The sequence below is a fragment of the Plasmodium berghei genome, assembly GCF_900002375.2.
Source record: "Plasmodium berghei ANKA genome assembly, chromosome: 14".
Taxonomy (NCBI): Eukaryota; Apicomplexa; class Aconoidasida; order Haemosporida; family Plasmodiidae; genus Plasmodium; species Plasmodium berghei.
The window spans coordinates 2,522,221-2,549,703 of record NC_036172.2 but is presented as its reverse complement, the minus strand read 5'-3'; the positions used below and the strand labels follow the sequence as shown (position 1 = coordinate 2,549,703).

At 20.8% G+C, this 27,483-nt stretch overlaps 5 protein-coding genes and 3 pseudogenes across 5 annotated transcripts, besides 3 other annotated features; 2 read left to right on the top strand and 6 right to left on the bottom strand.

Moving 5' to 3' along the window:
- PBANKA_1466261 lies at positions 1 to 1,004 on the bottom strand (annotated as a pseudogene; the record flags this gene model as incomplete).
- Positions 1 to 1,004: a sequence feature (PIR protein, pseudogene;~BIR protein, pseudogene).
- A 2,948-nt stretch (positions 1,005 to 3,952) lies between these two features.
- Positions 3,953 to 4,722, bottom strand: PBANKA_1466241 (fam-b protein; the record flags this gene model as incomplete). Its single annotated transcript, XM_034568059.1, has 2 exons — positions 3,953 to 4,408; positions 4,654 to 4,722. 2 exons carry the CDS (start codon positions 4,720 to 4,722, stop codon positions 3,953 to 3,955), a joined length of 525 nt encoding a protein of 174 aa, XP_034424495.1.
- A 1,117-nt stretch (positions 4,723 to 5,839) lies between these two features.
- Positions 5,840 to 7,279, top strand: PBANKA_1466221 (annotated as a pseudogene).
- Positions 5,840 to 7,279: a sequence feature (fam-a protein, pseudogene).
- A 478-nt stretch (positions 7,280 to 7,757) lies between these two features.
- On the bottom strand, positions 7,758 to 9,850 carry PBANKA_1466201 (BIR protein; the record flags this gene model as incomplete). The annotated part of the gene is made up of 3 exons (XM_034568058.1): positions 7,758 to 8,144; positions 8,233 to 9,675; positions 9,797 to 9,850. The coding sequence occupies 3 exons, from the start codon at positions 9,848 to 9,850 to the stop codon at positions 7,758 to 7,760; spliced, it is 1,884 nt and encodes a 627-aa protein (XP_034424494.1).
- A 2,718-nt stretch (positions 9,851 to 12,568) lies between these two features.
- PBANKA_1466181 lies at positions 12,569 to 13,692 on the bottom strand (annotated as a pseudogene).
- Positions 12,569 to 13,692: a sequence feature (BIR protein, pseudogene;~PIR protein, pseudogene).
- A 2,482-nt stretch (positions 13,693 to 16,174) lies between these two features.
- Positions 16,175 to 17,322, bottom strand: PBANKA_1466161 (BIR protein; the record flags this gene model as incomplete). The annotated part of the gene is made up of 3 exons (XM_034568057.1): positions 16,175 to 16,255; positions 16,341 to 17,174; positions 17,308 to 17,322. The coding sequence occupies 3 exons, from the start codon at positions 17,320 to 17,322 to the stop codon at positions 16,175 to 16,177; spliced, it is 930 nt and encodes a 309-aa protein (XP_034424493.1).
- Positions 17,323 to 21,207: 3,885 nt separating this feature from the next.
- On the top strand, positions 21,208 to 23,118 carry PBANKA_1466141 (fam-a protein; the record flags this gene model as incomplete). The annotated part of the gene is made up of 6 exons (XM_034568056.1): positions 21,208 to 21,646; positions 21,881 to 21,963; positions 22,206 to 22,275; positions 22,426 to 22,538; positions 22,634 to 22,852; positions 23,014 to 23,118. The coding sequence occupies 6 exons, from the start codon at positions 21,208 to 21,210 to the stop codon at positions 23,116 to 23,118; spliced, it is 1,029 nt and encodes a 342-aa protein (XP_034424492.1).
- Positions 23,119 to 25,014: 1,896 nt separating this feature from the next.
- On the bottom strand, positions 25,015 to 26,253 carry PBANKA_1466121 (BIR protein; the record flags this gene model as incomplete). The annotated part of the gene is made up of 3 exons (XM_034568055.1): positions 25,015 to 25,101; positions 25,190 to 26,101; positions 26,239 to 26,253. The coding sequence occupies 3 exons, from the start codon at positions 26,251 to 26,253 to the stop codon at positions 25,015 to 25,017; spliced, it is 1,014 nt and encodes a 337-aa protein (XP_034424491.1).
- Between the last annotated feature and the right edge of the window lie 1,230 nt (positions 26,254 to 27,483).

Genomic DNA, 27,483 nt, shown 5'->3' with positions numbered 1-27,483 from the left:
TATTGTTGCAACCAATATAAATGGAATTGGAATTAGTTTGCTTATTTTCAATGAACTCGATAGTGTTTTTTCAGAATCTGATACATCAGTTTCAGAAATTGATACTTCAATTTCAGTACTTGATGGTAGCGTTTCACTCGAGAACATATCTTGTGATCCATTAGGCCTTAAAGAAATTTGTGTTTTTTTTTCCATTATAAGACTTGGTAGTTTACTTATTATATTAGAATCATAATAAGTATTTTTAAAGAAGTATAATCATTTGATAATGTAGACAATATTTTATTATATGAATTCCCTTGAATATTATTAGAATCATTCTTAAGTTCATTATGTTTATTAACAAATTTATTAGCATATTCTAAACATGTTTTCCATTATCATTTTTTTTAGCATTATTAATCATGTTGCATAACATTTTAAATGCATCATAAAGATTAGACATATTTTCATTAGAAATATTCATCATTCTTTTTTTTTTATTTATAAGATCTATATAACTTGTATATTCCTTAACATCAGCTATATTCTGTTTATACTCATTGACACTTTCCATATAATTACTATAAAAATCATTAAACTTGTTGATTCCGCTTTGTGGTTTTTGATTTAACTTTATACCCTAACCACATCATAAAGTATACAACAATATTAATATTGTCATTTGCAGAATTCGAAAATTTATCACTATCCCCATAAAATTTATTAAATAACCATAAGTATCCAGCATTAATCTTATCGATATCGTTATTACAGTTTTCATCAGGGCAGTATTCGTTAAAAATTCATTTCGAAAATCATATTCTCCAGATTCATTTAATTCGTCGGGAAAAAACTTCCATATAGTTTCAAACTCTCCACACTAAGAAACCGTTTTAAAAAATAAAATAAAAATGTCTACTAAAATGAACATATTATTAATTTATAGATAATGCAATATAAAAAATGCGTAATAACAAACACTTTTATTCAAGAAATTGTATGTACCACATCACAATTGTCATATTGAAATTTTATTTTTGAGCTATAAATTAGTATGTCATATTTAATTTCATATATACTGCATCAAAATAGGGGATGCAAGCTTGTATTCTATATATAACAATTATCTGTAGTTAAACTCATTTTTTTTAGTATTCATTTAAAAAATAATATAAAGTAATAATAAATAGAAACACCATAGCAAGTTTATATATATTTATACAGATTAGCTAAACTGCCTTAAGTTGGAGATATTTATTTTGGTCATATGTATAACATAATTTATGCATAAATTCATAATTATTAATAATATCCATTATAATTTTATTATAAAATTTTAAGGATTTTTGTAATAAGTTTAAAACACATTCCCTTATATTATGTCTTAATATAGAAAAATACAAATTTGTTTCTCATGTTTTAATAAATAGATTAATACCCATGAGACTGTAAATATAAAATTAATAAATCTATTGTTAGCATATTTTTTAAATGTATATAAATAGTCATTTTTTAAAATATATTAAATACTTATATATCTGTTTCTAATACTATATACCATGTTTTATTAAAATTATAGTATTTTCAAATTAAGTTATGTTACATCTCTATGCAAATTATATAAATTTATATTGTTTTTAATGAATAAAGATAAATTAATAATCCATTTTAATGAGTCCTATAACTTTATTTTATTCCTACATATTCCAATTTAGAAATATTCTTTATTGGTTAATTTTATAATATATTTTGCATATATTTTCCATTCCTTAAAACAACAATTAGCACTGAACCGCATTTATTAAGCTATTTATAAGTTTAAATAACCCTTTGAATGTAAATTGCTTTTAAAATAATATATAGTAAATATTAGCACATAAATAACTATTGATGCAAATTTTAAAGTATAATAGAAAACTATGTTTAATTAGGTTGTTATATTACCCTCCAAGAGGAGAGAGATAAGATATATTTGCTCTTTTAATATATAAATTTATATAAATATTCGTTAACTGTTTTGCATTGCTCATTTTTATATTATATATTATATTATTATAGTTATTAATGTATATACATTCAAATAATTTATTTAAAATTCTATATTATATTAATTCTATATGAAATAATCCTGTTTGTGATTAAAAAATGATGATTCATTAAAAATGATAATATAATACGCGTTAATATGGAATAATAAAATGACATTTAACATGATTGAGGCTTTAACCCTTTCACCATTGATTCATATTTTTAGAATATAAAACTACAAATTCAAATTGAATCTTTAACAATAATATATAGCGGTTGATACTTTTATAATGTATTATTATGTGTCTTTCCGATAATATTATGTAATACTTATATTATATGAAGCTTTCACAAAAAACAATATTTCAATATTAGTTATTAGTGAAATATTTTTATGTAGTTTATATGTTATAGGCATATAATGATAACGCTATTATATTTATCATATTATTTATAATTATTAGAAAAAACTATAACATTAAATTTTATTAATATACTTATATTTTATTTTTTAACTATTTTAAAATATAATCTATTTATACCACAAAACTATAAAACTTAAAAATTAATAATGATTAATCTATTATTATACCTTATGATAAATAAATCAAAACATATAAAGCAACTTCTATTATTACTAATTAATTTTAATACAAATGTAAAGGGAATACAAAAAAGAAAATAGTAACTACAATTAAAACTTAAAAAATGTTAGATGCATAAAATGCATTCTATAGATAACGTTGTATTGTCGGATATCGATCGATATTTATGAATCTATATTTTATGAATATCTATTATATATTGGTAATATGATTAATTAATCTTAAAAACACATATTAATATGAATATATATTGTAGTATAGACAATTGTACCAAATGAATATAATTATAATTTATACCTTCATATATAATAATATTATATTATTCGGTTATCAAAATACGATTTAAATTAAACAAATATTATACAAATAATAAGTTTTCTAATATAAATGTTTCATCAAATAAAGACATATATTATGATATGCATAATTCAATATAACTATGTATTAACAAGTTTTATGTAATAAATAATTATGATACAGATAATATGAATTCATATATAGTCAATATACTATATATTAAATATATTCAATATCCTGTTTTTAATCATATTAAATCAATATTACACTTTATGGAAAAAATGTTATGCAACTCATTTCGTATTAATGGATATGCTCCTTTGGGTGGTACATATTTGGACTTAATTTTGAAATTAAACATACGAGTATAGTATATATATATTTAATCACCATTTATAGACAAATAAATATGATCAAATTATAAACAAATTAATAAAAATATAACTCTAACTCAAAGAATAGATTCCATAGAGTAAAACTATAACCCACACTGCAGGATCATGATCCAAAATACGAGTTCTCCAAAACGCAACTCTAAACCTAAATCTGAACCATTAATATAGCTTATAATTTTATTAATAAGTGTGCTTAAATTAGTTTATTTAAAATAATTACAAATACTAGCTAAAAATGAGTAAATTCGAAATCCATTAATACATAATATATATATGCATGGAAATAAGGATAAATGAGTTTTTGATAAATACTAAACAAAGACAAATTAATTATATGACGTGATTATATATCAAATTTAAATATATAATAATATAACAAGCAATTAAATTATATTTAATTATTATATAAAATGTAAAAAATATAACTTTTATGCCATAAAATATTAAGTATATTATTTCTAGTCATTTAAACATGTATAATAAAGCATAATAATAAAAAGTGGTTATTTTGATATGCTTTCTAATTTAAAGATACATTTAATAAGTCTAAAAAGGAAAAAAAACATGGAAAATCCAGACGGTATGAGTAGTATAAATAAGCTAAAAACCCTGTTATTGGTGCCGAAACACCAACTGCTACAAATATCAAATACGACAGGATGAATTTGTTTTCTTCTTTTTAATTTTTTTAGTCAATTTTGATTTCATATAACAATTACTTGATTCAATTTTATTATTTTTATTATTTTCCAATTGTTTAAAGTCTTCATGTTCTGATACAGAACTATTTCCATCTTTTTTTATTATTTTTTTATTCTCTATTGGTTGTATTGCTAATTCATCATTCCTTTTATTATCAAGCTCTTTTTTTACTTCTTCTAATTCTTTTCGAAGCTCATTAATTATTTTTTTTGTCTTACTATCTACATTTTTTAAATCAAGTGATGTGCTACTTCCTTTATGCTTCTTTATATGTGAATCTATAATATTTCGAAGGTGTGCTATTTCTTTGTTACCTTCAACACAATCACCAAGTTGACTTGCAAGATTCAAAGTTGATTGATAAAAATCCATATAAATCAAATTCGTTATCTGCATATGCTAATATCCTATTATTTCTAAAGTTTATTACATTCCTTTCAAGCCATATCCCTCTATCGTTTACAAAGTATAGTTCCTGAAAAGAAATGAAATATTTATTAACATATATGTAATTAATTTTAATTGTTGGTTTAACTTAAGTATACTTACCAATACATGAAACAATAATATAAGGATAATGTGAAACAAATAGATACAAAAACTATAATGAAATATTATTAATAATAAAATAATATGTAACTTACATTTTGGGCATATTCAAAAGAACAAATAACAATTGAAAAAAGAACGCATTTTAAAATACTGACTCTCATTTTTACCTTTATTTATTAAATAAATGAACTAATATATGTAGTTTGAGATAATGTTGATAACTTGATATTTATTCACAAAATAGTAATATTTACTAGTTTTTTGTTCTAAATTTTATGAATAAATGAATATATCTATAAAAAAAACGAATTTATTTCATTTATTAATTTTTTCTATTTTCTTAGAACTAATTTATCTAACCATTGTAATAAACTTCGTTATATTCATTAAAATTGTTTATGGATATAAATACTATATTTTTTTCAAATCAATATTAACTTTTATCTAAAAAATACACCGTTTTTAATATAATTTATAATATGTTGGTGCTTTTAGTGGTACGGTTTTAATATTTTATAAACTTATATTTTTCTATTAATGTTTAATACGAACAAATTAATAAATATCAATTAAAATAATAAAATATTAGATACATATCTTTTTTTTTATATGAATAAATACAAACATATAATGACAACATTAACAAATCACCATTAATATTTACATTTAAATCGTTTCTAATTTATTATATTTTATTATAATATTTCTCCAATTTTAAATATTAATAATTTTCTCCATTTTACCGATTTTGTGGAAAACATATTTTTTTATTATTTTCTTACTTTTATATTTTTATTTTAAATGATTGATCTTCTATTAGGTAATAACAACATTGTTTTTTCTATTATATATATATAATTTCATAGATAATGAGATGTTTTATAAATTTTAAATTGAATTTAGTTAATTATAAAAATATAAAACTTGTGCATTCATAATGCTATATATTAAAAAAGGTGCTTATATATTTAAAGTTATATATGTTTAGATATTATAATATTAATGAAATTATGAATAATAACATTAGATATTCACTATTTATCAAAGCTTTTGTTTTTGACGTTGTCTTTTGGTTGAATTATTTAAATATAAAATATATTAAACTTATAAATCTGATAAAAGCATAAATTTACCGTTTAAATAATAGTTTTTTATACTTTATTGGAAAAAATTATTTGCTTCAATTTTAATTATACTTGTGCTTATTTTTCGAGTTGTTAATTTTTAACTTAAAAAATACTAATATATATTTTAATATTTTGTTTGTAAACTTCAAAAATGAATAAATTTTATGTTAAAATTGTTTTATTTCTTTTAACCATCTCCCTACATGTCAATAATAAAACTCTTGCAACTGACCCTGGTCCAATAAAATATGTAACATTCATATCAAGAAAACGTTATCTTACGTAAGAAAATACAACAATATATATATTACATATTTCGTTATGAAAACATTAAATGTATGTCTTTGCAAAAATTTTATAATATAAATACAATACCTTTATTTTTATATATATATAAATATGTTCATTTTCATCAATGATAATTCAGAAGAAATATATGAAAAAAACAATCACCTATTATGTAAATATCCCAAAGAAACTATACAAGCGTGCATATTTATTAATGAAGCTTTAAAATATTTAGAACGTTATGCTACAAGTAAAGATTGTTATAAATTATGTAATAGATATTATGCTTACAATATCTATTTTTATAAAAAAAAACATCGAGGTCATACAAATGTTGAAAAAATTCAATATATAATTATTAATCAGAATGAGGTATCAATTAATGAACATCATTAAAAGTTATAAACCAAATTAAAATAAAAAAATTATTATAATTTATATACATATATTTCTCTTTGTTTCCATTAGTATAATGAAATAATAAACATGTTATGGGGTCCCAATTATAAAAAACTTTTCAATAATGGCTCTGTTAAAAGTATACAAAACATAAATAATTAGTCAAATCATTATATTATTGTTACTATTTATTCGACATTTCATGATTTAGTATTGTCATTGTTATATGATACTATTTATTGTTTCCCATGTCTTCAAATTTATAATATTTTAATTTACATTATGCGAAATTATTATTTTTTTGAAAAAATTGTCCGTGTGTACAATCCAAATTTAGTAATGATACAACACCATTGCAAAAAATGGCCGTGATCTCGTCATAAATATTTTTATGCTTAAGCTCCAAAATTTTAAGTAAGGAAAATTTTCCTCTTCTATTTCGTTATAAATCATATTTTTTATATTATTCACAATAATTTATGCAATATATTTTTATTAATTTTATAGATATCAGAAAACAAAACTATAGTAGTCATGGCTTCAGCATATATAAATGATCACAACCCTTCCGATAAAAAATATAAAAACTAAATCGTAAAAAACGAAAATTTATTCATAACTTACATTGATTCTGAAGACATATTAGAAAAGGAAAATTAAAAAAACGTTTTTTAACTTAATTGCATACTCCATTGAAAAAAAAGACAGATATGTTAATATCACCTATGTCGACTCTGTAAGCGATATACAAATTTTAATAACATAACAATTTATTTCAACAATTGTTAAAACAAATATTATTTTAAATAAGTGTACATATTTATAATTTCCAAAAAACCTGAACATGTTATATATTCATCCATTTATGTTTTTTTCTTAGATTGATGTACATGCTTCCTTTTAATCAAAATGCATTATTGTAAAATATTTATATATAAACATATATTTTTATATATATTTTTCAGACCGTAATATTAGAAAATTTATTTTCATGAATGGAATTTATTTATTGTTTTCATTTTTCTTATAAACCAAATAATTTTCATTAAAAATTAATTATCTCCAAATAGGACATATCTTAATTATATCAATTCATGTCATCTGAATAATCTATTAATGATTTATTTCCTCTTATTTATTTTTTTCGTTACTAAATAATTTATAAACTAATATATTTTTAGAGTTATAGAAAAGTAAGTTATAATTGAAATCACATGAATCGATCATACGTCATTGTTTTATATAAATTAATAAAATACACATATTATATATTACACAAAATACACTTTTTAATTGTTTATATAAGCCAAATTACTTATATTGAATTTTTAAGTCAGATCCAAAGAATATGAACACAAAACAAAAACTATTAATTATATTTATTATTCTAAAGAATCGCATTTTCTTCTATAAACATAAAAAATAAACACCAAATACAAAATAATAAATGGTACAGGATCGGTCTCCATAAGTTTATACATATTTAATAATGGATATTTTCCCCAGTAAATGGAATTTATAAACTGTTTAGTTTGTTTTTTTTGAGTAGATGAACTTGTAACCTTTTCATCCTGCTTTTTTTGAGTAGATGGATTTGTAAGCTTTTTATCCTGTTTTTTTTTAGATAAATTTATAATTATTTGTACTTGTTTTTTTCGATCAGTTGGGTTTATAACTCTTTTTGTCTTTTCATTTCCACCAAACATATTTATAACCTTTTTCATGTTTTTTTTTTTCTTCAATTCCTTTCTCCATCCAAATGAAAAATACTAACATAAAATTATGAAAAATATATAATATTTTATAGTGAAAAAATATTTTAAAAATTGTATACTTCACAGTTTTCTTTTTATTTACCTTGAACATAATAGCTAAAGCAATGGGTATTAAAAGCATTATAATTGAAATTCCAATTGGTTTGTATTTTTTGAGTATATTAACATCTATTCCTGTTGTTCCATTTCCTGTTACTTCGGTTACTGGATTTTTTAGTTTAATCACTGATTTTGGCACTGTTTTTATAGAACCTTTTTGATCCGTTTTATCATAATTTTCTTTTTCAGATAATTCATGAGACGATTCTGGTGTTTTAGTTTGTTCCGTAGAACTTGATGGCGATGAAGCTTCAGATGGAGTTTCTTGGGGCGGTGGTGAGTCATTAGATGTGGGTGATTTATCCCCTGTGCCGTGTGGTTCATGTCTTTTATACCTTGAATCATCATGTATTTCTACCTTTTTAGAGTCGGAATTTATATTCTCAATAATTTCATTAAAAAAATTAATAGATTCACCGAAACCATTTTTTATATTATCTAAAGTTCTATTATATACATCAGGTATTTCATTAGAGATATTTATAATTTTCTCCTCATATGTTTCAGCAAAATTGAAAGTGCTATTTAATACGCTCGTAAAAACGGACCGACCAATATCAAAAGTTATTCCTGGTGTGTTTTGAGCGCCATTTTCTCCTGGAACACTATTTGTAGCACCTTGTCCACTTCTTGATTCTTCTTGATTTCTTTGATTATCATCTGGTACGACATCTATTTCTACTTTCCCATCAACCAGTCCATCTCCTAAACCCTTATCATTCTCTGCTTTTTGTTTTTTTTGTTTACATAAATCCTTACAACTTTCTATTCCATTAAATTCAGGAAGTTGACATTCTGGATCTTTATTTTCTTCTTTAAATTTATCATATTCACTTTTTAAAGTAGACAGCACATCACAATATGAATCGCAATTTTTAACCGCAGAGGCTTTCGTAACAAGATTTTTATATGTTTCAGCACATTTATTAGCATATTCTAAATATGCTTCTGGGTTTGATCTATCTTGGTTATATTTAGTAATTAGAGTACATAATTCATTAAGTAATTTATATAGATTACACATATGGTAATCACCAAAATTCATAGATTTTTTTTTTTTATTTACTTTATCACGAAATTGATTATACCAAAAGGAATTATTTATTTCAAGAATATTATAAATACCATCTATACTAACATACGAACCAGGCTTAATTATATTACTTTTAGAACTTAACCATAAAATAGCATATTCAAAATAATGGTCTTTTTCATTTTCAGAACACTCCTCATTAAGAGCCTCGAGCATCGTTAACAACCATATAAACCCAGCACTAATTTTATCACCATTTGTCACACATTGTCCCTTTTGACCATCTTTCTTGGTAGGACAATAAGCAGTGTATAATACATCATTCAAACATTCATTTTCTGTAGGTAATTTGTCTCTGGATAAACTATCATCAATCCTTTTAATTATGCTACACTACGAAAATATTATAAAAATTAATAAAAAATATATTAATGAAATATTATGAAATTTAAGTTAATTTATAAACAATGCAAAACAATAAAATAAAATTCATTTTATTAAAAAATGTGTATACCACATTGAAGTCATTATGCTGAATTTGATTTTCAATCGGTAAACAATTTGTCATAATATTATTTTTATGTAATATATGTATTGAAACAAAGTAGGTTATTAATTAATTGAGATTTCTATATAATTAATATATGTAGTTAAAGACATTATTATTAGTTTGAATGCTTGAATTAGCATGGAATAATAATAGTATTAAACAGGTATTCGATTTTTGTTTATAACAATTGCTAATTGTCTTAAGTGGCTATTTGTTTAACATTTTTATCATATCTATATATAATATATTTTATGCATAATACAATTTTTTAAAATAATATTTTAAATAACCCGATTACACAAATTCATGGAATGCCATAACAAAAATAGATGAAATTTGTTTTATATAATAATGCATTTATATTATAGGTTTACACATGAAAATAAAATTATATTCACTACTTTTTTAATAAATGAGTTCCAAAACTTATGTTACTATAAATACATAAAGAATAAGAAATGTGTTATTACTATGGTTGTTAAAAATGAATTTGAATGTCATTATTTGAATGTCATATATTGATATACGCTATTATTCAATAAGGAATATTACACCTTTTTATATTATTTCCAATAAATGAAAGAAAAATTGTTTAAATTATAACATTTAATAAATGAATTAATATTATTTTTTCGAATTAAGTTATATATTGTGTGCATTTACATTTAATCAATATACAAATTAATGATCCATTTTAAAATGTGTAATAACTTTGTTTATATATTAATACTTCTTTATATATAAATGAAATTAATGAATAGTTTTGAGTGAATATCTCATTTTATTTTTAAAATTAAAAAACATAATGTGCAAATTAGGTTAATTGATCTATTACAGTTAAAATAGCTCATGAGCATAAATTAGTTTTGGGGTAGTAGCTAGTGTATTTCTTTTCATTCTTATTATTTAGTATATAAATGATTAAATGATATATTTTAACCATTAAATCATATAAATATGTTAACTTTAATTTTAAAATTTTATTCATACTTTGGTTAGAATAATGAATTAATCTGAGAACCAATATAACACAGGTTATCATTTTAAGCACACATCTATACTTATAACCTAAACATATATTATGTATTGTATATTTTATAATAAAACGTATTTATTTTTAGATATAAAAACAATATTTTTAAGGGGGTTTGTATAATTATTAATAAAATTTATATTCTCTTGTTTGATAGTGTTAATACTAATATCACATTAAAAGTGTAATTAGATAGATGCCATAATATTCATTTTTCATTTTATCCATTGTCAGTATTATTACAAGTTTAATAATATATATAACTATCGTATATCCATATAATCCAATTAAATAAGCCTAAATATTTATTACTATTTAGTAGCATATTAATATAATATTATTCCTACTCATAAGCATTGTATGTTACAAAAAACTTATTATTGCACTCAATAGAAATACTTTAAATATATGTAAAAACTTTCCTTATTTCATCGTTTTAGAATAAAATATTTTAAAACATATATATTCTCCTTAGTAAAACGAAATATTTATAATACCTATTTATTAATTTATATATGCATAATAACAAAAAATATTATTAGAACATGTAAGTTCAATAAATATACTTTTATATAATATCTATATTATGTTGACATAATCTAAAAATATTCCAGGCCTAGTTATTGATAAATCATTTTGTTCATTTATATCTATATCTTTTGTAATAATAACATAATTATATATATAACTTTTGGGAGTTACTAGGAAATTTGCTAACGAAATATATTATAAAACGTATCTATATATATATGTTCATTTTAACTATTATAAAATGTATTATGTCTTATATAAATTATATATTTCGTAATTTATATATATATATATATATCAATTATGAAAGAATTATTTATTATATGAAGAATATAAAATTAAACCCAAATCGAAACAAAACATTAACTAATAAAATATAAGTTAATATTAAATGTTTAACTTCGAAAAAAAAAGTTAATTAAATTTATAATTATAAATAATTGTTCTTTTTTATAAAAAAAAATAAAAAAATAAAATAAATAAATAAATAAATAAATGGTACAGGATCGACCTACATAACTTTCGATATCTTTAATAATCCCATTTTCTCATCAACTCAATTTACGACTTTACAATTTCTTCAATGTTATAACCCTTTTCACGTTTTTCTATCTCTTTTCATTCTCCACCAGTTTCTCATATTATATATTGTAATTATTTAAATCAGCTTTCTCTTATAGAACCAAATTTATACTGGGGAGTCATCTTTCTACATCGATCCCAATATTCGACCAATTGCCCCATAAACCATTAACCATCAAATTAACAATAAAATACAAAAAGTACATAGTTCAACACATTTAACATTAAATTATATTAACACGAAATGCAATTCTTATAATTTATAAAAATATATTTCTTTATTCGTTTATTTTCATCCTCATTTTTTCTTACATATTTACACTTAATATAAATATTAAAAACTACAACTTATCCTTTACATATTTTAATAATTTATTTCCTATATATATTTAAAACAATTCTTTAAACTAATAAATGTTATCAAATTATAAAAAATTAAATGCAATATAATACTTATCCCTAACTCGGGTCCATAACATAAAAACTATATAGAAATTATGGTAAAAAATTACTTCAAAATAGACAATTTCTTAACATATATAAATCATTATTACTATTCCTGAAATAGTCATTACTCTTCGAATCACATATTAATGATCCATTTTCTTCTTTATTTTTTTTAATTTTTTTCGAAATCCAAATAACGAATACTAATATAAAATGTTAAGAAACGTACGATTTGTTTGTTAATGTTTGCATATATATAATGAAAAAAAATTTTTAATTCCTTATTATTCACATTATAAGAAATTCCAAAAATAAATTTATTGCACCAAATATCGATAAAACTGGAATTAATTTGCTTACTATCGACGAAATTGGTGATGTAACTTTAGAACTCGATTCAGAACTTTGTGCAGAATTTTGTACACTTTGTTCAGAATTTTGTGATGTGCTTGTCTCTAGAATGGATGAAATATTGCTACAATTAATTTTTAAATTTTGATAATCAGTAAATAAAGTAGAAAATACTTTACTATATGAACTATTTTTAGTAATACTATAATCTTACTTATGTTCATTACATTTATCAACAAATTTTTGATCTTTTTCTGAAAAAATTGTGCAATCATTCTTGTTTTTATCATATGCAGAATACGTTTCACATAATAATTTTAATACATCATATAATTTAGATATAATATTACTATCTATATCCATATTCAACAAATCCTTTTTTTTATCTATGATTTCCTTATAACTACTATACTCCGTAACACCTTTTATAGAATTTGTATTCTTTTCATTACTATTTATATATGTTTTATTAAAATATTCTAGATTCGTCGTCGATCATAATTGTTCCTTTAGGTTTAACATATAACTTAACCATATAATAATTTATTCAACAATATCGATGTTATTTTTTGCAACAGACTCAAACAAAGAAGAATTCTTAAAGAACGCATCAAACAAATATAAACATCCAGCACTAATTTTTTCGAAATCACTCCCACAATTTTCGTTATCACAATGCTTTTTCAAATGATCTTCATTAATAATTTGATAGTTTTTATTACTCGAATCATATTTTAAATCCATCGTTAGATAAAGGAAGTTACTACACTAAATAAACATTTTAAAAAAATTATTATAAATATGCATTGTTGAAAATTTTATTAAAATAAAGTTTAATGATATATATAATACAATATCAAAAAATGTAAAGGAAATTATTATTATTAAAAAATTCATATATCACATAGTCATCCATTGTAATCGAATTTTATTTGCGATTTGTAAATTGAGTAAGATCATACTGTTTTTATATACAGTGCACCAAATATGTGACGCAAACACTTCGACCTTATATATAACAACTGTTTGTAGTTAAATATATTATAAATTTTTAATAATTAAATTATTATACTTAATAAAACAATATTATTACTAAAAAAAAGTTAGATTCCTCTTTATGATAATTAGCTAAATTACCTTAAATAAAGGGTTTTTTAATAAAATTGTGATTAAATATAGGTTTGATGTATTTTATACAAAAAATACTATTATTAATAAAATATGGTATAACTTTATTATAAAAATTAATATACTTTTATAAAGAATTTAATGTATATTTCCTTATATTTATGCTTGAACATAGAAAAGGAATATATTTATATATTATTTTTTAATGATTGCCTTTCTAAAACTTAAATACTGTATAAATTTAAAAAATAAAAAGTTATATTATTACTATAATCCTTAAAAGTATATAAATATCGTTATTTTTGAAGATATATTAAATATTTATATAGTTGTTTCTAATACTATATACCAATATTTTATTAAAACTATAGCATTTACAAAATAAGCTCCATTGTTACCTTTTTTAATTACATATACATAATTTTAATATTATTTTTATTTAATATATATCCATTTCAATAACTTTATTTTTATTCATACGTACTTCAATTTAAAAATATACCTTATTTGGTAATTTTATAATATATTTTGCACATCTTTTCCACGGTTTAAAACGACAATTAGCACTGAATCCGCATTTATTAAGCTATAAGTTTAAATAAGCCTTTGAATGGAACTAGTTTTTTAAAATAATATATAGTAAATATTAACACATGAATAACTATTGATGTAAATTTTAAAGTATAATAGAAAACACTCTTTAATTAGGTTGTTATATTACCATTTAGTAGGAGAGAGATAATATGTATTTTCATTTTTAATATATAAATTTATATGAATATTCGTTAACTATTTTGCATTGTTCGTTTTTATCTTATATATTTTATTTTTATAGTTATCAATGTATATACATTCAAATAATTTATTAAAAATTCTATATTTTATTAATTTTATGATAAAACAATGCTATTTTAAATTTAAAAATGATGATTCATTAAACAATGATAATATAATGCATGCTAATATGGAATAATAAAAAGAAATTTAACATTAATTGAGTCTTTAACCTTTTATCTATCCGATTTTTTATAATATAAAACCACATATCCCAAATTGGATCTTTAACAAAATATATAACAGTGATACCTTTATAATGTATTATTGTGTCTTTCGATAAAATTAATATTTAATTATATGAAGTTTCCACAATAAAACAATATTTCAATATTAGTAAAGTATTTTATTAGGTTATATGTATAGGCATATAATAATTTTATTCTATTTATCATATTATTTATAATTATTAAAATATTATATGAAATTTTATTAATATTTTAACTATTTTAAAATATAATTTATTTATCCCTCAAAACTATAAAGTTTAAAAATTAATAGTGATTAATCTATTATTATACCTTATGATAAATAAATTATGGCGCATAAATTAACTTTTATTAGTACTAATTAATTATAATATAAATGTAAAATACAAAAAGATAATAATAACTACAATTAAAACTTAAAAAAATGATTAGATGCATAACATATGCATTCTATAGATAATGTTGTATTCTCGAATCTCGATCGATATTTATGACATCTGTATTTTATGATTAATTATTATATATTGGTAATATGTTTATTTAATCTTAAAAACACATATTAATATGAATATATATTGTAGTGTAGACAATTGTTTCAAATGAATCTAATTATAATTTATGCCTTCATATATAATAATATTATATTATTCGGTTATCAAAATACGATTTAAATTAAAATAAATATGATACTAAGTTTTACTAAATAAAATGCTTCATCAAATAAAGAAACATGTTGTGTTATACATAATTTGATATAACCATAGATTAAAAAATTTTATATAATAGGAATTATGATATAGCATAATACGGCTTCATATATAGTCAATATCTATATTAATATATACAACATAGACATTTTTTTTAATAATATTAAATAAGCATGAACACTCAATTATATATATTATAACTTATGAAAAAATGTTATGTGACACTTTTCATATTAATGGAAGAACCCCTTTGGGGTGCATGTTTGAACCTCATCTCGATATTAAGCATACGGATATAATATATATATGTTTAATTAGTGTTCAAATTATGCAAAATTAAATGCAATGTAATACTTAACCCTAACCCGAATATGGGATCCGCAAACATAACCCTGACCCACAACATAAAAACTATATAAAAATTATGGTAAAAAATTACTTCGAAATAGACAATTTCTTAACATATATCAATCATTATTAATATTCTTGAACGTGTCACTATTTTCGAATCTTATATTAATTATTCATTTTCTTCTTTATTTTTTAGCTTTTCTCTTAAATGTTGTTTTCGAGATCGTTTTCGAGACTTAAATAATGAATACTAATATAAAAATTAAAAAAAATGTATAATTTACTTATATTCATAAATTACTTGTTGAATATATTTTAATTGGCTTATTATTTACCTTATATCCAATTCCTAAAAAAAATGCTATTGCACCAAATATCGATAAAACTGGAATTAATTTGTTTCCTATCGACGAACTTAATAATGCAACTTCAGATGTTTGTGCGGAATTTTGCACAGTTTGTTCAGAAGTTTGTTTAGTAATTTTTGCAGTATTTGTTGATGTGTTTATCTCTGGAAAAGATGCAATATTGCTACATTTATTTTTTAAATTATTATAATCAGTTGATAATGTAGATAATATTTTATTGTAGGAAGTGCCTTCAGTATTACTAGAATCTCCATTTAGTTCTTTATATTTTTCAACAAATTGATTAGCTTTTTCCGAACATTTTGTGCAATTTGACGTGCTTTCATCAAATGCAGTATACATTTCACATAATGTTTTAAATGCATCATAAAATTTAGATATATCTTTAATATCCATTTTCATCATATTTGTTTTATCTATAAGATCCTTATAATTTGTATACTCCGTAACACCTGTTATGGAATTTTTATACTTATCACCACCATTTATATATGTTGTATAAAAATGCTGTAGATGGCTCATGGAGCTACTAGTATTTTCCTTTAGGGTTAACATATAACTTAACCATATTATAATGTATTCAACAATATTGATGTTACTATTTGCAACAGATTGAAACAAATCAGAATTCTTATAAAATGCATCAAGCAAATATAAACATCCAGCATTAACTTTTTCGAGATCAGTATCACAACTGTCATTATTACAATACTGTTTGAAATGTTGATCATCTTCAATTTTATACTGTCCATTAATCAATTTATCGGGAAATTTCGTCATTAGATAAATGAAGTTCCTACACTAAAAAAACATTTAAAAATAATTAATAAAAACATGTATTATTGAAAATTTTATTAAAATAAAGTTTAATGATATATATAATACAATATCAAAAAATGTAAATGAAATTATTATTATTAAAAAATCCATATACTATTTCGGCATCCATCATAATTGAATTTTATTTTTGATTTGTAAATTGAGTAAAATCATGGTATTTTTATATACACTGCCCCCAATATGTGGCGCAAATACTTTAACCCTATAAATATCAATTGTCTGTAGTTAAATATATTATATGTTTTTCGATAATTAAATTATTATACATAATAAAATTATTAGTAAAGAAACGTTCTATTTATGCTTATCATAATTAGCTAAATTACCTTAAATAGAGGGTTGCTTAATACATTTTAATTAAATATATATAATGAATTTTACACAAAGCATGATATTCTTACTAACATTTGGTATAACTTTATTATAAAAATATATATACTTTTATAAAGAATTTAATGTATATTTCCATGTATTTATGTTTGAACATAGAAAATGAATATATCTATATCTTATGATTTAATGATTGCCCTTCTAAAACTTAAATACTGTATATATCTAAAAAATAAAAAGTTATATTATTACTATAATCTTAAAAGTATATAAATAGTCATTTTTTTAAATATATTAAATACTTATATATATGTTTCTTATAATATATAATATTGTTATTTCTAAAATTATAACATTTATTAAATAAGTTGAATTTTCCCTTTTTTAATTGCATATACATAATTTTAATATTGTTTTTATTTAATATAAATAAGTTCATAATCCATCTTAATGAGTCTAATAACTTTATTTTTATTCCTATATAATTCAATTTAGAAATATACCTTATTGAGTAATTTTATAATATATTTTGCACATCTTTTCCATTGTTTAAAACAACAATTAGCACCGAGCCCGTAATTATTAAGATATTTATGTTTAAATAAGCCTTTAAATGCATATTGTTTTTAAAATCATACTTAGTAAATATTAAATATATAACACATAAATAAGTATTGATGAAAATTTTAAAGTATAATAGAAAACTATGCGTAATTAGGTTGGCATATTGCACTTTGAGAGGAGAGATAAGGGAATTATGTTTTTTAAGACAAGAATGTAGCCATATCAAATTTACTTATTCTATATAGTTTAATTATGTTTTATATTTTCTACCATTAAAATTTTCAATTCATGCATACATTAAAAATGCCTTATAATTATTACTTTTCTAAAGATGTAATTTGTTTTTATATTTTATAATAAACTATACTTATTTTTATGATGAAAAACTATATTTTTAAGACTATAGAATTATTAATATTATTTTCTTGGTAGTGTTAATTTTAATATTATCGCATTAAAGCTTACTTAAATAAATGTTATAATATTTCATTTAATCTTGTATACATACAATTTTAATCTTATCATGCCTTTAATAATATATGTGATGAATTTATATTCATGTAATGTATCAACTAGAAACATTATATTTATTCGTATTTAATACGTTTATCTATTGTTACTGCTATATCACTGTATAGTACGACGGAATAATTTGTGCGCTTAATAAAAATACTTTAAATCAATGTATAATATTTCCTTGTTTCATAGTTTTTAAATTAAGTATTTTAGAACATATTATTTAGCAATAACAATATATTTGTGATTTTATATATATATAATAACCTAATAAAAATATTATTAATTCAAATTAAATTAATTATTACATACTTTTGTTATATACTTTGCATTAATATATAATTGTATATATTTCACAAAATTAACATATTTCAGGTTTTAGTCATTGATACAATATTATATATATTAGTACAATAACGTTAATTTTATATACCAAATTCTTTATAAGTATTATAACAAACTATAACATTAAATTTTATTAATATACTTATATTTTTCTTTTAACTATTTTAAAAATAATTTATTTGTGCCTCAAATCTTTAAAATTTAAAAATCAATAGTGATTAATCTAATACTATACCTTTATAGTAAATAAATTAATGTGTATAGAACTATCTCTATTATTGAATTTAAAACTTTAGCATAAAATGAAACTATATATAATCGAAAAATAAAAGGATAGTATGCCTATATCTATAATGTAATTTACTATTAATATGTATATTTTTATTGTGTTACTAAAAATGCTAGATACATAAAACATATTTTATAGATATCGTTGTATTGTCGATTTTAGATCGATATACCATGCATCTATATTTTATGACTACCAATTCTATATTGGTAATATCTTTAATTAACAATAAAAATATTCCCATTAACCTGAAGCTATATTATAATGTAGATGATTATTCAAAACGAATCGAATTATAATTTATACCATGATATATGAAATTACTATATAGTTCAGTTTGATAACATTATTTAAATTAAATGAATATGATACAAATGATAAGTTTTACTAAATAAAAGATTTCACCAAATAAAGAAATCCATTGTACATTATGATGTGGAAAATTCAATATAACTATGGATCAAGTCTTATATAATAGATAATAAGGGTTCTTATATATAGTTAGCCAAAAATTAGCAATAAAATATATAATTCGAAGTTATAATATTGCCACATTTAATATATACGAACGAATTAGATATAAGTATTATAACATATGGAAAATATGGTATGCAGTCCCTTTCATATTAACGCCTATGTCCCTTTGGGGGTGCATATTTAGACTTCAACTCGAGATTAAACATACGGAAATGGTAAATATATATGTTCAACATTTACAAACCAATAAATATTATCAAATTATAAAAAATTAAATTACAATATCCCCGAGCCTTAACTCAAAACGAAGATTCAGTGAACAAAACTATAACCCATAATACATAACCTTGATCCATCAAATATGAACACCTCTTCAACAAGAATATTATAATTAAAAAATAAATTAATTATATATATATTTCTTGGCTTAACAACTTTATGTTTCAGCATTTTATTTATTTGTATTTTTTTTAATTTTATATATATTATGCTTTACTATTAAAAGGAAATTTATAATTTGTATTCATTTATAAAAAAGTATGGACGTCAATATTACTACCAATACACAATTTTTATAAAATTAAAAATTTTGCTATAAAAATGTTATTTAGTAAAATTTGTATTAAAAGTGATAAAAAAATCACAAAATGTGTGATTCTCATAATATAAATTTTAATATACTATTATTATGATGAGGTAAAAAAATATTGTTATTATTATAGTATTATTAATATATAAAATTAACTGAATTTCTCAGATTAAATTATTTTAATATTTAAAAATACAATAAATGTTTTATATTAAAAGCTATGCATTATCAAAAAAAATTTGGAAAACAAATGGAAAATATATCAAAACAATTATTTGAATATAATTACTGATGTAAATATAAATAATTATATTAAAATAAATACATATTTTTATATTATTTTCTTACTTTTATATTTTTATTTTAAATGATTGATTTTCTATTAGGTAATAACAACTTTTTTTTTCTATTATATATAAATATATATGTAATTCCATACATAATGAGATGTTTTATAAATTTTAAATTGAATTTAGTTAATTATAAAAATACAAAACTTGTATATTCGTAATGCTATATGTTAAAAATATCATTTATATAATATAATTAAAGTTATTTATTTTTAGATATTATAATATTAATGAGATTGTGAATCATAATATTTTTGATATTCATTATTTATGAAAGGTTCTGTTATTGACGTCGTCTTGTGATTGAATTATTTAAATAAAAAATATAATGAACTTATAAATCTGATAAAGGATACAAGTTTCTCGTTTAAATAATAATTTGTATTTTTTTTAAATAAATATTTGTTTTTTATACTTTATTGGAGAAAATTATTTGCTTCAACTTTAATGTGCGTGCGCTATTTTTCGAATTGTTAATTTTTAATTAAAAAAAATACTAATATATAATTTAACATTTGTTTGTAAAGTTCAAAAATGAATAAATTTTATATTAAAATTTTTTTTTTTCTTATAAGCATCTTCGTATATGTGGACAATAAATCCTTTGCAACTGCGCGTGATTTACGCGATGATTCTTTAGAGCATGCTTTAAAGATAGACAAATTTATGAAAAATAATAATCTTATAACGGAATCGTATCCAGATATAGATGTTCTAATCAAATCAAATATAGCCCCAATTGACTTGGTAAAAACTGTCAAAAATAATGTTACCCCAGACAAAGAATATTTAGATAATCTTATTCCAGACAAAGAATATTTAGATAATCTTATTCCAGACAAAGAATATTTAGATAATCTTATTCCAGACAAAGAATATTTAGATAATCTTATTCCAGACAAAGAATATCTAGATAATCTTATTCCAGACAAAGAATATTTAGATAATCTTATTCCAAATAAAGATGCTCAAGGTAATTTTATTATAGACTATCATTATACAACCAAGCTTATTTCAAATAATGATAAGTAAGAAAGTACGCTTATATAATATAACTATACATATACGTGTGCCATTATAGAAGTGTTAAATGCATATTCGCCCAAATAAGCATTTGCATGTCGATTTGATCATCAAAATACTATTTATAAATACATTTCGCTTTGTTTATTTTATAAATTAAAAATAATTCCACTTTGATCAATAGAGTTTGAAAATCATGAAAATCGAGACTTACTATCGTGTACTGATTATGAAGAAGCTAAAAAAGCATCAGAAATTATGTGCGATGTTATAGATCGCTTAAAATATTATTGTAATTAAAATAGTAATTGCAGTTATTATGCATTCGAGGGAAAAGGATTTATAAGTTTTACGGACTATGGAGGTATAGACGTTGCAAAATTTTATCGTAAAATCCGCAATCCAAATAAGGTATAAATAACAAACATATTTTTTTATGTTGGGAAATTTAGTTTGAATAAAAAAATATAATTATTATTATATGAATATATTTTTTTTGTTGTCATTAGTGTAATCAAATAGTAAAAATGTTATATGAACCCAAGGATTTATATGGTTTCGGTTCCAATGATAGTAAAGGTATATAAAAAATAGTTAATTAAACAATTTAATATATGGTTATCACTTTTATGTTATATTTATTGTGTAATTATTCAATGTTTTATGCCACTATTTTTTTGTTTTGTTAAACTCCATAATATTTTAATTTGCATTTATATAAAATTATAGTTTTATTTATACCAAGAATTGTCCTCAAACACAATTCAAATTTGGTACTGATACAAAAATATAGCGTCACACCATTCCATAAATATAATTTTGGGTTATTTACAATAGCTGAAGTAAGAAGATCTTTTTTTCCTTCGTCTCGATATATATCATATTTTTCAAGTTATTACATACAATTTATTTAAATATATATTTATTCATTTTATAGGAATCGAATACAACATTTTTTGCCAATACATCGATAAATATAAATGACGAAACCAGTGCCAATAAAAAAAAGGGCAAAAAAGGTGTAAACTTGCTCAATGATCATATTGATTTTGACGATATTATTAGACAGATAGTATTAAAAAATATGTTTGCTAATTTTTTCGGATTTATTATCACAAAAGAATACGATCACGTTGGTCTTACCTATGTCGAATCCGTAACCAATATATAATTTTTAATATTATAATAATTACATTTCATTATCCATCAAAAATATATAATTTCTGTATAAATGTATATATGAATAATATATTATATTTGTCCTTGTAAATTGAAGTATTTCTTCCATGTATTTATCATTTTTTGTATTTTTCATAGAACCGACATGATAAATCCTATCCAAAAAATTATGATAAGATAAAACGTAGAGCACAAAATATGTTAAATTTAATGAACATATTGCTATATGGATTTAAAGGTTAAAACATATAACCCACGTAATAGCTTTTAACAATTTAATATTGGAATATTTATATTAACAAAATATGTTTAATTTTGTGGATGATATATAGTTTAAATTACTATAATTAACCATCACTTGTTCATCATATGAAAATTTATTTTGTATGTAAATGTTTCACATCATTTAATATAAAAATGTACTTATGAGTATTTCATTTCATGAACACTACAAATTTAACTATTATATTTTATGGAAAATGTTTTGACATGGTTATTCTTTCATATTAATATTTATAGTTTTTTAGGATATAACATGATCAGTTTATAGTTCGTTTTTATATTTTAATTGATATATATATTAAAATACATTTTATAATGTGTAACACCTTTTGAATGTCCTGATATTATATATGTACAAATACATTTTAATAAATAATATTGTAATGCATGCTTTATAATAAACTATATTTAGTTTTATGATGAAAAACCATATTTTTAAGTAAACTATAGAATTATTAATATTATTTTGCTTGGTAATGTTAGTTTTAATATTACCACATTAAAGATATACTTCGTTGAAGGCTATAATATTTCATTTGATTTTTTGTGCATATAATTTTATTCTTATTACAAGTTTAATAATATATATAATTAATATATATCAACATATTCGAATCAAATTAATTTAATGATTTGTTCGTATTTAATACGTTTATCTATTGTTACTGCTATATCAATGTATAGTACGACGGAATAATTAGTCCGCTTAATGAAAATACTTTAAATCAATGTATAATATCTCCTTGTTTCATAGTTTTTAAATTAAGTATTTTAGAACATATTATTTAGCAATAACAATATATTTGTGATTTTATATATATATAGTAACATAATAAAAATATTATTAGTTAAAATTAATTATTTCATACCTTTTCTATATAATTTACATTAATATATATTTGTATATGCTTCCCAAATTTAACATATTTGTGTGTTTGGTCGTTGATACAATATTATATATATTAGTACAACAACGCTAATTTTATATACCAAATTGTTTATAAGTATTACAACATTAAATTTTATTAATATTTTAACTATTTTAAAGTATAATATATTTATACCTCAAAACTATCAAATTTATAAATTAATAGTGATTAATATATTATTATATCTTTATGATAAATAAATTAAAGCGTATAAAGGAATTTCTATTAATACTAATTGATTTTAATACAAATGTAAAGGAAATGCAAAAAGATAATAATAAATACAATTAAAACTTCAAAAAATGTTAGAAGCAAATAATATTTTATAGATAATGTTGTTTTATCGATTCTCGATCGATGTTTATGAATCTATATTTTATGAACATCTATTATTACAGTTCAGGTGTATAACATGATTTAAATAAAAATAAATATGATATAAATAATAAATTTTACTAAATAAAACATTCATGAAATAAAAAACATATTGTGTTATGCATAGTTGAATATAATTATGGGCTTAAAAGTATTATATAATATATAATAAGGGTTCTTATATATGGTTAGCCAAAAAATTGTAATAAACTATATAATGCGAAGTTATAATATATATGAACGAATTAAACATATGTATTATAACTTATAAAATATGTTATGCTACTCCTTTCATATTAATGGCTATATCCCCTTTTTTGTTGCATATTTGGATTTTATTTCGAGATTAAAAATACGGGATGGTACATTTATTTAATTAGTGTTCAAATTATAAAAAATTAAAGATATAATGCTCATCCCTAACCCAAATATGGATTCCACAACATAAAAACTATAAAAATTATGCAAAAGCTACTTCCCAATAGACAGTTTCTTAAAATATATAAATCATTATTACTATTCCTGGAATTATCACTACTCTTCGAATCATATATTAATGATTCATTTTCTTCTTTACTTTTTTAATTTTTTCTCTTAAATATTGTTCTTTATCTCGTTTCCGAAATCCAAATAACGAATACTAATATAAAAACGATAAACACATTATTTTTTTTGTTAACGTTTGCATATATTTAACGCAAATAATTTTTAAATTCCTTATTATTTACCTTATAAGAAATTCCTAAAAGAAATGCTATTGCACCAAATATCGATAAAACTGAAATTAATTTGTTTGTTATCGACGAACTTAATGGTGCATCTTCAGAAATTACTGCAGAACTTAAATTTTGTTCATAATTTTTTGTAGAAATATTTACATGAGTTTGTTCAGAATTTTTTGTAGAAATATTTACATGAATTTGTTCAGAATTTTGTTCAGAAGTTTGTTCAGGACATTTTGGAGTAATATTTGGTTTGTCTATAGTTGGAAAGGATGAATTACCGTTACATTTATTTTTTAAATTATCATAATCAGTTGATAAAGTAGACAATAATTGATTATAGGGACTGTCTTTACCATTATTATAATCTTTATTAAGTTCATTAAAATTTTCAACAAATTCTTTAGCATCATTCAAACAGTTTGTGCAATCTTTCTTGTTTTCATTAAATTCATTATACATGTTACATAATGATTTAAATGGAGCATAAAATTTAGACAATTTTTCATTAGTAATATTCATCAATTCATTTTTTTTATATATAAGATCATCATAATTATTACAACCTTCAACACCATTTATAGTATTTTTATACTTTTCTTGATTTTTTATATATATTTTATAAAAATTTGTTAGAATGTTTCCTGTGCTATCCTTTAGGTTTAACATATGACTTAACCATATGATAATGTATTCAACAGCATTGATATTACTTTTTTCATTATTCTTAAACACACCAGAAGGCCCAAAGAATTCATTAACCAAATAAAAAAATACAGCATTCATTTTTTGGAGATCAGTATCACAACTATAACTACCACAATAACTATTTAAAAATGTTTTATCTTTAAATTGATACTTTCTATCATTGGTCAATGTATCGGGGAAATCCTCCCATATATTCATAAACTTTTCACACTAAGAAAACATTTAAAAACAATTATCAGAAATGTATATTATTGAACATTTTATTAAAATAAAGTTTAATGATATTTAAATATAATACAATATCAAAACATGTAAAGGAAATTATTATTATTAACAAATGCATATACCACTTTCTTATTCATTATAATGGAATCTTATTTTTGATTTCTAAATTGAGTAGAATCATTCTGTTTTATATAAACTCACCCCAACATGTGACGCAAATACTTTAACCCTATATATAACAACTGTTTGTAGTTAAATATATTATATGTTTTTCAATAATTAAATTAATATAAGATAATAACGCAGCACTATTACTAAAATCATATTATACTTATTTTATAACAATTAGTTGAATTACCTTAAATATAGGATTGCTTAATACAGTTTTGATTAAATATAAATATGATGCATTTTATACAAAAAATGCTGTTCTTACTAACATCTGGTATAACTTTATTATAAAAATGGATATAATTTTATAAAGAATTTAAAGTATGTTTGAACATAGAACAATAATATATTTATATCTTCTATTTTAATGATTTCAATTATAAAAATTAAATACTGTATAAATCTAAAAAATAAAAAATTATATTATTACTATAATCCTTAAAAGTATATAAATATTCATTTTTTAAAATATATTAAATTTTTATATACTTGTTTCTTATAATATATAATATAGACTTTTCTAAAATTATAACATTCACAAAATAAGTTGCATTGTTACATTTTTTAATTGCATATACATAATTTTAATATTATTTTTAATTAATATGGATAAATTCATAATTCATTTTAATAAATCAATAACTTTATCTTTATTCCTATACAATTCAATTTATAAATATACCTTATTTGGTAATTTTATAATATATTTTGCACATCTTTCCCACGGTTTAAAACGCCAATTAGCACTGAAACCGTATTTATTATACTATTTATAAGCTTAAATAAGTCTTTGAATGCACATTTTTTTTAAAATAATACTTAGTAAATATTAAATATGTAACACATAAATAAGTATTAATGCAAATTTTAAAGTATAATAGAAAACTATGCGTAATTAAATTGTTATATTTACATTTTAGATAGGAGAGATAAGGGAAGTATTATTTTTTAAGACAAATATGTACCCATATAAAATATACTTATTCTACATAGTTTAATTATATTTTATATTTTCTACCATTAAAACTTTCAATTAATGTATACATTAAAAATAACTTATAATTATTACTTTTCTAAATATATAGTTTGCTTCTTAATTTTAATAAATAATATTGTACTACAAGTTTTATAATAAACGATATTTAGCTTTATGATGAAAAACAATATTTTTAAGAAGGCTATAGAATTATTAATAT